Source organism: Clinocottus analis, unplaced genomic scaffold, assembly GCF_023055335.1.
Source record: "Clinocottus analis isolate CAN_PGR_092001 unplaced genomic scaffold, fCliAna1.0.p SCAF_3, whole genome shotgun sequence".
Taxonomy (NCBI): Eukaryota; Metazoa; Chordata; class Actinopteri; order Perciformes; family Cottidae; genus Clinocottus; species Clinocottus analis.
This window is the reverse complement of record NW_027176042.1, coordinates 23,461,513-23,477,075: the sequence shown is the minus strand read 5'-3', so window position 1 is coordinate 23,477,075 and position 15,563 is coordinate 23,461,513. Positions and strand designations below refer to the sequence as shown.

The window sequence follows — 15,563 nt, the reverse complement described above, 5'->3', positions numbered from 1 at the left end:
GGACATATTTAATGATACTGTCACCAAGCTTAGCTAGTGGTTTCCATTTTTTTTTATACTTAAAAAGTTCAATTATAAATCCTTGCTTTATTCCCCCCACACGAGTTTTCCAGTCACAATCCACGCACATGCGTGTTAGCTGAACGTGGGGGCGTGTTTGTTTGCCCCCGTGTCCAGAAAATGTACCACCGGGTAAATTATTCATTGATATGTTGGTGAAAGCTACAGAAGTTCTGCTAATTTTAGCTCAACCGTTTGGTTTGGAGCTTCTCCATCAACTGTTCTCTCAGTTGGGTGTCTCAAAAACTTGTATTCTCTCTACTGACCACCAAGGGTCACTCCTCTGGTTGTATAGAAGTCTATGCTTCATGCATTAAAGTTGCATTATCTTTAATGACCACCAGGGGGCGATTCCTCTGAGGAAACCTCCAGTTCTCAATGCTGAAGTGTCTGAAACTGGCATTCTCTCTCCTGACCACCAGGGGACAACTCCTCTGGTTGTATAGAAGTATATGCTCTATGTGTTAAAGCTGCATTCTCTCTACTGACCACAAGAGGGTGACTCCTCTGGTTGTATAGAAGTATATGCTCTATGTGTTAAAGCTGCATTCTCTCTACTGACCACAAGAGGGTGACTCCTCTGGTTGTATAGAAGTCTATGCTTCATGTTTTTAAACCTTCATTCTCTCCTGATTTGAGAAAATTGTATATATATATATACACATATATATATATATACACATATATATATACATATATACATATATATATACACAAATGTATATATATATATATATATATATACACATATATATATATATATATATATATATATACATATATATATATATACATACATATATATATATATATATATATATATATACATACATATATATATATATATATATATATATATATATACATACATATATATATATATATATATATATACATACATATATATATACACACATATACACACACATATATATATACACATATACACACACATATATATATACACACATATATATACATATATACAGGTCATGAAAATATATATTTTTCTCACATGAAGATCCAACATCGTCACTATGTATGAAGTATTGTTCTACCATACAAGTAGTTTCTCGCCTCACAACAATCATCGGTGTATGAAGTGTTTTCCATACGGTGACACATTTCCCTCCAACACCTTTTAAAATATGCAGCACTCTCCCCACCGGTAATGCTTGGAAATCAGTTCTCTCCCCAGCAGTGACAGCGGAAAAGGAGGCCATTGTTGTTGTGTTCCGCAGTTTAGCGATCTTCACAGAGGTGTAATGAGTTTAATAATTCATAAGTTGTGTATTCAATTTTGCTTTAAACCACTTTCCTAAGTTATCTGGCTGGCTGCTTTCCCCCGCTGTGGGGCTGTCACAGGCATAATGGACCCCAGAGGCTGCTCATCAACACATACACACACACATACACAAACACTCGAACGCACACACACACACACACACACAAACACACACACTGACATGCACGGCCTCCGGCTGCACAGACTGATGCATACCCGAAAGGATTTCGGCACCAAACGTACACCTGCACCGGCACCAAAACAGACTAAATAATGTGTCTGTACAAGATCAACACGCACTGTTATATAAACAGGAACTTGACACACACACACACACACACACACACGCACACAAACGCACACAGTAGCTCGAGACATCAAAACCGCTGAAGGCGACTTGGCCGTCTCTGTAACTGGATGTGAGACAAGCGGGTTTTCGTCACTACTTTTTCCCAGCAGCAGTGTGAATCCTCGGCTCTCTCGCCCTCCGAAAAACCCTCTCGCGTCTCGCGGCGAGGATCTGGTGGCCGAGTCACCGGCGGACTGCAAATACGTTTGTCGGGAAAGCAACGCCACGTGATCCGGTAGACAAACCGTCTTCCTTCGACTCAAACACGTTTTTTTGGGGGTTTTTTTTGTCCTCTCTGCCGCCTTTTTTCCTCCGATCTTCAGCTCTGCCTGAAAAATTAGTCTCTCCTGGTGAATAATTTGAAAGCGATTAAGCTAATGACTGCTGGCGCTGTCAGCTTACCGAACAGGTTGAGTTATAGACGAGGCGTCAGGCCAGACGCTCCCGCCCTCCAGTACAAGCAGCAGCAGCATAACGCTTACAGCGCGAGCAAAAAGTAGCAAAAAACTAAAGGACTTATTAACATTTTTCACTCCGTAAAAGCGGATATTGTTGAGTTTACACCATTTTGAATCCATTCCAAACAAAAGCTAGCTTTTCACGCAGGAGACCGTTGTCCCTCGTGGAAAAAAATAAGTTAACATTGATATGTCTGTATTTATGTAACGCCACTTCTGTTATTTCAAACCATGATCTTTTTCCCTGAACCTAACAAAGTTGTTTCCCGTGAAGACAATGGAGTGCACGTACTCCAATGGCTTCCTGTCAATCCTGTTCGTCCATAAGCCTGAATGTCTTCAGCGAGCAGGATGTGGCCCGTTTTCCATCTCACAAATCTGCCAATGCTGAACTGCTGATTCTGCTGTTACTGACTCTTGTTTGGTGGATTGGACGATTGAAGTCTATTGGTAACAATCAAGAAACAAGACAACATGGCACCGGATGGCAGTCTACTCCCTCAAGCAAGTTCGCCAACGTGGTTGTGTCGGTCGCTCGTCCACGAGCGGCACCTCCATCCGAGTGTTCAGCTGGGTTGAGGTCAGGACTGCTGGAGGCCAATCCTGTCTCTACTCCCAGACCCCAGACCCATCTTGGAGGATGGAGTTTGGTCCCAGACTGTGGAGCAATTGGATTGCTGCTGGTTGCATTATCTCATCTTTAACATCTCTGCATTGAGATTGCCTCCAATGAAGCACCTTTGGGGTCCTGGAAGCGCAATAAGAGTCGATAGCAACAGCAGAGCAAGTTGTTTGGCGTTGGCAGAGAAGATTTGGCAAATTTTTCATGCTGCTCAACCCACCAATGCATGTTCCTCGCAAATAGGGCACCTTTTGACAGAGAAATAAACAAGATTTCCAACAGTATAAAAGTTACTGCTAAGAAGTATTGTTACATTAGAGAAATAAACCTACCAAACACACATTTACAAACTTGTTGATCCATGTTGACATCAAACCACAACTACTTTCACAACCTTCACGAGGAAAGTGATTCAAGATGTACCTGTTGTGTTAACGTGTAACAACATCATGGGTAATTGTGTGAAAAGTTCATAACTCCACTCTGCTTACTCCAAATTGGCCTCCAATTTGCTTTGACCTTCACAGAAAAATGTTTTATAGCATTTAGGGTTAAGGTTATGGCTCAAAATTTGGTACCTTTTCCAGTGGAAGTTTACTAAACATAACCTATGTGGAGGAGGCAAAATGTATTGTATTTGTGATCAAGAATTAAAAAAGGAGACATGCAGCAAAGTCAGCAGCCACAACAAAGCAGACTTACATACTTAAATAATGCAAAGAGTGTTTCTTCTGACCAACACGCATACCTATTGGAGTTGAAATGCAAACTACAGGTGCAGCATCTTCTGCCTGTTTTACAGGGTTGTGGGTGAAGATTAAAAAAACATCCAGCTTTACACAGAAACACCTGCGAGGCCTGTGTGCGCGCATGCATGAAGGGAATACTAACAGACACGGCTCTGTGGAGTGCAGGCTTTCCCTCAAGCTTCCACCAAATCCTTTACACGAAACACGCACGCAAAAGACATCGCGTAAACAGTACGCGCACACACACACACGTACACAATAGCGTCGTCTTCCTCGCAGGCCGCTGACGATGAGGATGCACTGTCGTCACCTCGGGGACGAAAAGAGACGCGATTGCTGTAGTACACAAACTCCCTCGCTGCCTCCTCGCAATCTTGCAACACACAGAAGCGACGCTCAGCCGATCCGACTGCAGAGCTGCGAGGAGTCGACCCGCACGGCACGACGGCGGAAGCTGAACTACAATGTTCTGTCAAGAAGAACGAAGGCGCAAAAGAGACCGAACGCAAGGACCTGAAAAGTCATCAGTACTCGTTCCAAATGCGAGCGATACGAGCTAGTTATGAAATTGTATCATTTGGTCAGTGGGCGGGCTGTGGATTTTCTACCTGGGCCTTCAGTGCTGTCTCTACAGCTATAAAAACCTAACCACCTCATTATGACGCCACAGCTATCGGGTATTTTTTGTTTTGTGTAAACACATGAAGCTCCAGCGTAAGTTCAGACAGGGAAACAACCCCCTCACGCTCAGAGGAGTCATAGTCTTGATTGGCTCTCTTGGTTATATAGGTAGTAGCTTCTTCTTCTTTTGGGGTTTTAAGATGGAGGTAATCCATCAAAAGGTGCATTACCGCCATCTACTGACGCTGCACCACTGACCAATCACAGCACACGTCCATAATGCTAGCAGGCCGTCCCCAAGTAGTTTAAGCCACTATTCTACCATAGAGAAATAAAGGTGAAATGTGATTGGACAAGAGCTCTCCTTAACCAGAAGCTGAAGAACAGAGGAACCGGTACCTGGGGAAGTCCAGACTAAACCCAGTCTGAGGGTAAGCGCTGGACGGTCTGTCATGCTCTTGAGAACTATCTGGCACTGAGTGTGTGTGAAGCTCGGGGTTAAATACTGAAGGCAGTGGCTGCAGCAGAGTGGGCAGGTGAGAGTGATAGAGCCGATGAAGTGGGTGAGATATAACAGGTGTGTAGAGAGAGAGAGAGAGAGAGAGAGAGAGAGAGAGAGAGAGAGAGAGAGAGAGAGAGAGAGAGATGTCTTTTCAGTGCGACTTTCGTAAACTGAGGACATATTAACTGTCAAGCGGAGGAACCGGAGGACCCGGAGCCCATCTGATCGCTGCTGGCTGAGTTGCCGCTGATTAAAAAATAAATAATAAATCCTTATTTCGCTGCTTCAAAGCATAAGTTATTTAAATAATGTGGGGCTTTTATTGTGAAGAATTTATAGGAACTCTCGTTCATCACCGAACGTTAGCGGCTATCCATCAATAAAACAAGACGTGATAATGTTGCAGGGTGGAAGAGTAAACTGCAGTGGGAGAATTATCTTTGTTTGAAGAATTCATAGGAAAGCTTGTTCTATCATTGACACATCCAAAATTTCACTTTATCTTTTCGTCCTATTAGACTATGATGCGAAATTGTCGTAATTAGCACGTGGACTCTTGAGACATGGGGAAAGAAAATGTGTTTTGTGAGTTTCTGATGAGCTTCGACCACCAAAATCGAATCGGCTCATCTTTGAGTCGAAGTGGAAGCTCGTGCTAAATTTAAGGACGTTCGCTCCAGATGACCCTGAGATATGACGAGATGCACAGACGTGACACAAACAGACCAAACTGTTGTAAGAGTCAAGATGTTTATGTCTTTGTGTGTGTGTGTGTGTGTGTGTGTGTGTGTGTGTGTGTTAAACTTCATGGGAACTTACAATTGGACGGCCACTATGTCATCGCAGCAGTAAGAGTCTTTAAAACGGTGCAACGGTGCAATAAAAATGATTCAAGTGAGACGAACAGACTAAAAACCTTAACTTATTAGATAAGAGATTAGACAATACGCAATATATGGCGATACATCAATGTATCGCAGTATTGCGATAATATCGCAACATCGCGATAATATCGCAATATCGTGATAATATCGCAATATCGTGATAATATCGTATCGTGGGACTTCTGGTGATTCCCACCTGTACTAAAAATGTGTAGTTGCCTCCATGCTCTTAACTATAAGAAATAAGCTGAAATTCACACTGACATGAAACACATATTTTATCTTTACAGTACGGGAATGATTAATAACAAAAATATGTATGTATTTTTAAAAAGCACACAAAAAACAACATTTCTGTTGATCCGTATGTTGTACTTGAATCCAACCTGTTGAACTGAAAATATTTCCTGCATCTCAAAAAGGCAATATATATAATATTTTTCAAAAATAACAAGTACAAAATAAGGTGCTCTATTAGAGACTGTAAAAAAAAAAGGTTTTCCTGGTTTGCGTACTATAGAAAGTGCTTTTTCCAAGTTTCCATCCACCGCGTCTCCCTGAGTTGATTGTATAAAAACCCAGTCGATGTAATAATGTGTTTGTTTGAACACGCTTTCAATCGTTCACTTTCTGTCTGCCTCCTTTATCCTGTGAGTATTATTATTTTTTTCTTCCAGTCAATATATAGAACCAGGATGCATATTTCGAATGTCTCAGAGAGAATTTTTAGCCGTCGTGGTTGAAAAACAAGCTATTTAATTACACATGACGTGGCCTCCTCCTCTCTGGCGTGTTGAATCAATACCTTCACCAACACATCTAACTATGTGTAACCATCTACGTCCTGAAAAAGTACATGTACCTCTGAGATGTAGTGGTGTAAGGAGTACAATATGTACCTCTGAGATGTAGTGTAGTAAAAAGCAGCAAGTACCTCCAATTTGTACAGTACAATACTTGAGTAAATGTACTCTTACGTTCCACCGCTGTCCAGTTTTTGAAATTTCAAAACCTGCAAAAACACATTTTAGCACGAACAAAGATTGCAGGAACTTTTCCTTCTCTCTAAAAAAAAATCTGTGAGCGAATCATGACTCATGGCTAGTTTTATTACGACCCAGAACGATTTAAAAAAAAGAAGAAATCTTCATATTGTGAAAAACAGAAATCCCCTTAATGAAAATCTGTGAGGCTGCAACAACAAATGAATGTCCAGAAGGTACAAGCACTGCACACAATAGTGTATTAACATAACAATGCTGCCTATTTATGAAGTGCTGTTGTCTGAGTTGAAAATGCATAATGCTCTTGTGTTTGTGTTGTGTGTGTTTGCATTGTGCCAACGTCTGTATTAAAACTGCTGCCGGAAGAATATAAAAACATAAAGTAGTATCTGGCGACATGAAAGAAAACAAGAAGACGCCGTTGAAAAGGTTGAATGGAACGGGAGCGACGCACTCGGCGCCCGTTTCATTTAGTCAAACGAGGCGTTCGAGTCACAATCAAGCGAGCATTCAGCTATCGGGGTCGGCGTCACCACAATGCGAGTAAGAGCCGCCGGAGGAGTTCGGACAAAAGGCAGCAGCACCTGTTCATTCACGGGCCACAATACGGAGAGATTGGCAACCACTGGAGCGGGAAAAAGACCCGCTGGTTTTCAAATCAATCAATATTTTTCTCAGAAAAAGGTATCAAACTATGCTCGTTAGCGATCATTGACTCCCGCCGAAATTTGCCGCGCGCCGCGGCTAACATGTTTTGCAATGACATAAATTTTAAATGGATCTAAAATACAAAACTATTTCCCTAAACTCCAAGCTTCTGCGCATTTTTTTCGCTATTTCTTGTGAATTGGATAAGTATAATTATGTATTATTTATAAACCTGGGGTGTAAAAACTAAGGCCCGTGTTTTTATGTTTCATGTTTTGGGGTTTGAGGTCATTTTCTCGATTTTACACCATTTCTTAAATTAACTTTTTACAAGATATATACCCGTGTGTCACATCAAAAAATGCAGAACAATCTCAGCACTCTATGTAATGAGGCACCATTGTCCTAAGGCACAAGTGTGAAGTGATAATATGACCCTGAAGCAGACAAATTTAAGCTTGATAACTTTAGCCTGCTCATGTAGACGAACTGTTTTGGTGATGGAAATTGGTTTACCAAAAGGTCTTAGGTTCACAAGAGCAGTGGAATATAGGAATAAAATGGTAGATACATGTAAATAAATGTCTGATGGCAGATTTAGTGTCATCGTTTTTTGAGTAGAAGTGTTGTCTGTCACTACTTTCATCAAAATGAGAGAATGTGACTCAGGAATGACTTCAGACTGCAGACCAAGCTTCATGGGGAGTGTGCAAATAAACAATATAATTTACTATATATTTGAGTCTATAGACAAACAAACTATACACAATGTTTACACAATGTGCATGTTTTCAGAACTAGAATATGTCTTGGGCATATTTCTTATAAATCTGTCAACACTCGGTGACTCAAATGATAACTTTTTGGCACGGAAACCAATATTTTACTATTTCTGCCTGTTGTGTTTGTCACGTCTTAATCTCACATTTACATCATAATCTTTTGAGACGGCCCTTTGGGACATGAACACAAACCAATGTAGTTGTTTGGAAAATTCTGCCTTTTTCCACTGTAATCATGTACAGATTCATACAGATTCATTCATGGGCACTTCGGTCGATCATTCAGCGAAAACAAAAACACTTTGACTGTCAAACACTACGTTGTTTATGAGTGCTGTGTAGTTATTCTGGTAGAAAACAAATGGTTTATTGGTCTTAACAACACAGATTTCCTCGCTGTGTAATTGGTTGAAAACTATTGTTGTCGGTTCGTGAATCTTTGTACTTTTTTTTCAGGATCCAGAAACAGAAAAAAAAGTTTTTCCCGCCTCAGAAAGACGGACCGCATGAGACCGACCTCAAAAGAAGAAGTAACGCTTCGGGGACCTTTACTTCAAAATGCGTAACAGCGTGTGTTCATGTTTTTTTGCCAAAGCCCGATCCAAGACACGCTTGAGTCTGATCCAAAGCATCTCCTCCCTCTCAGTTACAGTAAAAAATACCCAATATTCGGCTGAATATCGTCCATTTCCAAGAAAGCGGTAACGCCGACCACCTCGGTGACGCTGTAATGCCGCCATACCATTATCCATACCATAATAACGCTGCTCGACAATGACTCTACACAAAGATTGCTTAGTTTCAGGTAATAAAAACATATTTATGGATTTTATTCCATTTCTGCCAGAGATGCTAGAAGCTGGCCCTTTTAACCTTTTATTACTTATAGTATGAGCATAGATGTATATATTTTCAGCCCTTTCATAAATATTCAGGGACAGACTAACACATGGTGTCTTTTTATGGTATTTAGTGGCAATGTCACCTGCAGCAGTCTTCAATACCAAGAGCCAGGAGAGGGTGTTTAACGCCAGTAATAACGCCCATAAATGACAGTTGAAGTTATCTGCTTTGCTGAAAACATCAATGCTATTGACACGATTTACAATAGTCCATTCATGTGCTAACACACACACACACACACACACATTAACAAACATTGTGTTTCATAGCTGTGGCACGAGCATGAAATTAAACCACTGCAAACGTTCCCTCAGTTTGTCTTTGGATCACGAGGACGCGATGCATGTACCGAAGCACAGCAAAGCAAAAAGGATTGTGCATGTCGACATGTTTCTGTGTGTGTACATGACACAGACATACGCACACACACACACACACACACACACACACACACACACACACACGCTCCAAGGCATCTGATTGCGGTCATTATGATGCCTGAGGCGGTGAAGATGTGTAATTAGCTATTGTCCGCGACAGCACTGGCACAGAGTGCGGCAATTGTTAACACACACACACACACACACACACACACACACACACACACACAGAGAGGCGAAAAGAGAGACAGACAGTAAAAAGAGAGAGAGAGAAGACGTAACGCAGATAAACCGTTTCACCCTCCTCCACCCGCTGAGCACGTATGTGACACATAAATATAAACACACACACACACACACACACACGTTTATGCGAACAAACTCTGTCACCCCGTCGCAGACGTGTATGCACCAACGTGCACAACTGCGGCTCACCCACACGTACAGAGCGGCTATGGAAGGAACAAGCAGTAATTAGGGTGCTTAATAGCTTCTCTGTTGTGGTTAATTGCAGCCTGTGTGGATGTGGCTGGGTGAGGGCAGGGTGGGGGCGGGTGAAGATAGGTGTCACCGGCTCTAATAATCTCATGCTCTTTTACTTCTTTTTTCTCTCCAAGCTCTCAACTTTTTGTTGGGTAAAACTTTAAAACATTAATGAGCTCAAAGTGTTCACTCTTTGGAGGAGGATCAGTCCTCAAGTTCACAACGCAACGTAGCGCCATGCAACGTAAAGCAACGTGCCGTAACCCGCCATGAAGCTAGCATAGCAGCATGCCATGAAAGCTAGCATAGCAGCGTGCCATGAAGCTAGTCAAAGTAAAGCAACGTGCCATGAACCTAGCTGAAGTAAAGCAATGTGTCATGAAGCTAGCCCAAGTAAAGCAACGTGCCATGAAGCTAGCCCAAGTAAAGCAACGTGCCATGAAGCTAGCTGAAGTAAAGCAATGTGTCATGAAGCTAGCAAAAGTAAGGCAACATGCCATAAAGCTAGCCAAGTAAAGCAATGCGCCATAAAGCTAATTAAAGTAAAGCAACGTGCCATGAAGCTAGCCAAGTAAAGCAACGCGCCATAAAGCTAGCCAAGTAAAGCAACGCGCCATAAAGCTAGCCAAAGTAAAGCAACGTGCCATGAAGCTAGCCAAGTAAAGCAACGCGCCATAAAGCTAGCTAATGTAAAGCAACGTACCATAAAGCTAGCTAACGTAAAGCAACGTACCATAAAGTTAGCTAATGTAAAGCAACGCGACATGGAGCTCGTCATCGTAAAGCATCGTAAGGTACCGTGAGACAAAGTGACTGGAGTTAAAGCGGCATAACTTAAAGCTAGTAATGCACATGACAGAACGTAGCACAACGCACTGAACGCAACACAGCGTAATGTGATGCAATAGAGAAAAAAAATGAAGTGCAATGGGATGCAGCAAACGTACCCATTTCAACCCAAACCGTCATCTTCCCCCAAACTGTACCAAGTAGTTTGGTTTCAATTCATGGCGTAAACCGTGTGTTACATCACACACCGTGTGGGTAAAGCACAATTTGCCCCCGCTGAAGCGTCGGTGGCGATAACAGCCGTTTAATGGCCCGATGACATTCAAAATGGGCGTGCATTTTGCTTTCCAACTCTTAAAAGGCGCATAATATGTCACTAAACCCGGCGTAATGGGCGGCAAACCTCCCTCAAAACATGACAAACAAAAGAAAAGCTGGTGTTAAAAAAAAAAAAAAAAAGCGAAAGACAGAAAGAAAGAAACAGCTCACAGCGGAAGAGAAGCAGGCGAGGAAAAAAACAGCTTGGCAGGTGTAGGGCGGGAGGGCGGGGGGACGCATCAAAAAAGTCCTTTGAAGTTCCAGTTTAGTTCCTCTCTTTGCCAACACTCCCATGCCACGGATCCGACATGTTGCTCAGTTTACTGCGTTGACGAGGTTGAGCAGAAGCCGGCGAAGGGAGACGGATGAAAGGGTGAAAATGAGAGGTAAGTGGCTTTTTAAGACAGTCCCGTCATCAACCGGTCACATGGTTTGTGCGACGTACGCCTGTAAAAGGGCGGAGACACGAGTAAGACGAAGGCGCGGGGAAACGTGCGTCCTTCTGGCGACGCGTCACTTTGAATACAACGTATGAAAGAACCCCACAAACCGCCGCGTGTTGTTTTTGTGTCACGTGAAAATATATTTTCAACGAGTTCTCCTCCTCGCCTGCCACCGCCGTCACGCTTCCCCCCCCCCCCCCGCCCCGCCCTGAAGGATTATGGGTACAGCATGCTGGGCTTGAAAATGCAGTTTCACTGGGAACGGCAGAGACAAACTGCACGGCTCACAGGCCTCACAGCAAGTCTCCATTAAACTCTCAGCGCGGTTAGCTCTGAAAGTGCTGAGAAAACCCAGCAAATCAGCTCTAAAAATGTTTTTAAAAAACATCATCATACTCCATTTTTTTGCACTGATTTCCTTAAAGATCCCGTATACAACACGAGAAGTAGTGGCGACCCCCCCCCCGCAGTGTAGACATCGCAACACAAATCATCCAAAAATGTGTGTCGGCCTGCTGTTCCTCTTCCTTTTTATAACCGCTTGACTTCTCCAAATTAATCTCTTTTAAAGACGACGGCAAAGTGCGGGCTGCGGTTTTAACGGAGCGTGCCGCCGCGAGACGGGGAGACCTCTGTCGAGTCTTTATCTGCGCCAAACTAAAGAAGGAAATCATAAAAAAAAAAAAAAAAGCAGATCCCTGAGCCGTGCTGCACGTTTTTCCTCGGCACAGCGATTCGGCTTAGTTCGCCTCGGAGTCCCGTCGGAGAGGAGAATATAGCTCCCGCTATGCTCATTGGCGCGTGAAATAGGATGGAGCTCACCTTATTAATACCCCCGATGTATCCCTCTAACGCTGCTATTACTCTACTGGCGCAGTATATTATGAAGTAAAAGGCCGTAATCACATTTGTGCCGGTGTCCCATTTGTTTAGAGTCCGGACTATCGAGGTGTGGAGAATACTTTGAGCCCGTGAAAATCAGCTGTGGAGAAAAGTACGGAAAATCGCTCAAAAGGCCAACACGTCCAATCACATGACCCGAATATTATTTATATTTTTAGCTTCTCTTTGGTTAAGTTTCTGTATTTTGTTTCAATCGTACGTCCGTCGTTGTGAATTGGACGACCACCAATCGCATTGCTGACGCCTCTACTCTGATCTTATTTGGATTTTGCGGCGTCAAACGAGGACCCGGCGACTACAGATGGGTCTTTTTCTCTTTTTTTTTACCGTGAGCAGGGTCGTCCGTCAATCAGAGGATCGGCGGTTCGATTCCCGGCCCCGCGAGCCCCATCGATGTGTCCTTGAGCAAGACACCTAACCCCCAAATTGCTCCCGTAGCTTCACCTACTGTGTACGAATGTTAGATAATCCTGATGTGGCGCCTTGAATGGTGGCTCCTCCCATCAGTGTATGAATGGGTGAATGATGTCATGTAGTGTCAAAGTGCTTTGTGTGCTCGGAAAACTACAAGTACCATTATGACGCCTCTACTCTGATCTTATTTGGGTTTTGCGGCGTCAAACGAGGACCTGGCGACTTTTGATGGGTCGTCCTTCAATCAGAGGATCGGCGGTTCGATTCCCGGCTCCGCTAGCACATATCGATGTGTCCTTGAGCAAGACACTTAACCCCAAATTGCTCCCGTAGCTGCGCCTACGGTGTAGGAATGTTAGATAATCCATCAAGGTGATGTGGCACCTTGTACGGGTCCATTTACCGTTAACGCCGATCTAATTTGGATTTTGCGTCGTCAAAGAAAGACCCAGCGACTACAGAGGGGTCTTTTCTGCCGCTGCAGGACCTGTTTGGCGTTTGATAAAAAAAAAAGGAATAAAAGGCTCATGAACTTTTTTCACAGAGGACGATATTTCATCAAAGAAAGAAATACAATTAATCAGAATTAATGATAATTCAGTGGCTTTGCACTGGTTGAAAGGGCAAACGTCACGACTGTGGTGTCCGTTTGTAACGCGATGGCTGACCAACAAAAAAGGTTGCTGTTGTTGTTGTTGTTGGGTTTGTGTACTGCAGGATGGTGTCTGAAGATTGTTTATGAGGCAAGAGGAGCTTCAATTACACCGCTGTACAACAACTCCAACCCGAGTGATACGTCATTCATCATTACCGAGTGAAACGTTCATTCACATCACATCAATAATGAAAACAAATCAGACATGTTGCACTAAACGGGGACCTTTTCGGTTCTGGTGTTGGCATTTCCAACGTGCTGCCTGCAGTGCTGCGTAGGAGCGTCCACTGAGGCGCGTCGGTCATCAGTGTGTTAATGTGTTCAAGGCCCTTCTCTGCACAGTAAGGAGTCATTAGCATGGTGAAGCGACACCAAAGGGCCAGCCGAGGGGTGATGAGATTCCTAGTTCTCATGGCAGGTTTATGCTTTTCTGGTACGGGCCGAGAAACACACTTTAAAAGTTTAAAAGGGAGAAAACAAGACGACAAAAGTAATGTTGCTGGAACCTCCAAACTAGAAAGTGAGATTATAAACTAATGACATAAATCAAGAGATAAGTAGAGTCATTTTATATCTAGACTTCTATACAACAGAGGAGTCGCCCCCTGGTGGTCAGAAGAGAATGCAGCTTCAACACATTAAGCATGGACTTCTATACAACCAGAGGACTCGCCCCCTGGTGGTCAGAAGAGAATGCAGCTTCAACACATTAAGCATGGACTTCTATACAACCAGAGGACTCGCCCCCTGGTGGTCAGAAGAGAATGCAGCTTTAACACATGAAGCATAGACTTCTATACAACCAGAGGAGTCGCCCCCTGGTGGTCAGAAGAGAATGCAGCTTTAACACATGAAGCATAGACTTCTATACAACCAGAGGAGTCGCCCCCTGGTGGTGAGGAGAGCGAATGCAGCTTTAGCACATGAAGCATAGACTTCTATACAACCAGAGGAGTCACCCCCTGGTGGTCAGGAGAGAGAATGCAGCTGTAACACATGAAGCATAGACTTCTATACAACCAGAGGAGTCGCCCCCTGGTGGTCAGGAGAGAGAATGCAGCTGTAACACATGAAGCATAGACTTCTATACAACCAGAGGAGTCACCCCCTGGTGGTCAGGAGAGAGAATGCAGCTGTAACACATGAAGCATAGACTTCTATACAACCAGAGGAGTCGCCCCCTGGTGGTCAGGAGAGCGAATGCAGCTTTAACACATGAAGCATAGACTTCTATACAACCAGAGGAGTCGCCCCCTGGTGGTCAGGAGAGAGAATGCAGCTGTAACACATGAAGCATAGACTTCTATACAACCAGAGGAGTCGCCCCCTGGTGGTCAGGAGAGAGAATGCAGCTTCAACACAAGAAGCATAGACTTCTATACAACCAGAGGAGTCGCCCCCTGGTGGTCATGATGTGTAACTCAGAGGTCAATGTGCTGTGATTGGTTGGCTTTGGGCTGCTTGTGTTTTTGTCCCTGACGTTGTTATAATACAGCAACACAACGTCAAACCAGTTGAATAAAGAAGTTCTTCTTCTCAGTAACACTGTACTTTATGATCCAGCACAGCAGTATTGCCATCATCGCTCTTTATGACAGCAAACGTAATGATGTCAGGATGATTACTTTGGCTATTAACTAGCATGCAGCAGTCTCTTTTTTCACCCACAGTAAAACCGATTAAACAGCTCACACAGAAGCAGTAATCCAATTCTTTTCAAAGAGGCACGTCTTCAATTTCTGGACTCAATGTTTGTTGGATTGAGAGGGAAAAAATATATTAAAATATAAGGAAAAAAAAAAGTGCCAACCTATATAGAAACCTAAACTTCCACAGAACATCCAAGCAAAATGACAGGTGGTTTCTGGGAAGTGTAGTTCTGAATCACCGCAAACAGTGGGAGCTTAACGCCGATGAATGAAGCATTTTTTTTTTTAAAAAAGGCGATCCGGAGGAATTGGAAGGAATTTCCATCGCGAGCTCCGCACTCACCGACACTGTTTGCCCCAACGTCCCTCCTCAGTCCGCAGAACATGACGGCAGACATCAAGTTTCCACTTATTAGAGTCACATCCACGGAGGAGAAGACGGAGAGACCAATGACAGAGAAGAGGAGAAAGAAGAAGAAGAAGAGGAGGAGGAGGAGGAGGAGGAAGACGGAGAGACGAAGAGACACGGGGAGAGATGTGGACTGCCGAGCGCTCAGGGAACACAGTGGCGATGATGAGAGATGACTGGCGCTTACGTTACGACCGCTCAACCCCCGAGAGAGAGAGAGGGAGAGAGAGAGAGAGAGAGATGGAGAGAGGGA

The 15,563-nt window shown here is 43.5% G+C and overlaps 1 protein-coding gene across 6 annotated transcripts in view; it reads right to left on the bottom strand.

Moving 5' to 3' along the window:
• LOC137796658 (glutamate receptor-interacting protein 2-like) overlaps positions 1–15,563 on the bottom strand; it is a 214,033-nt gene that overhangs the window by 44,944 nt on the left and 153,526 nt on the right. The window contains exon 1 of one of the 6 annotated variants that reach the window (XM_068594710.1): positions 15,245–15,311. The exons of the other annotated variants lie outside the window; for them this stretch is intronic. Coding sequence (XP_068450811.1) covers positions 15,245–15,299 — 55 coding nt within the window. The 5' untranslated portion in view covers positions 15,300–15,311. Of the gene's footprint in view, positions 1–15,244; positions 15,312–15,563 lie in introns of those variants that run through there. 6 annotated transcript variants of the gene reach the window in all.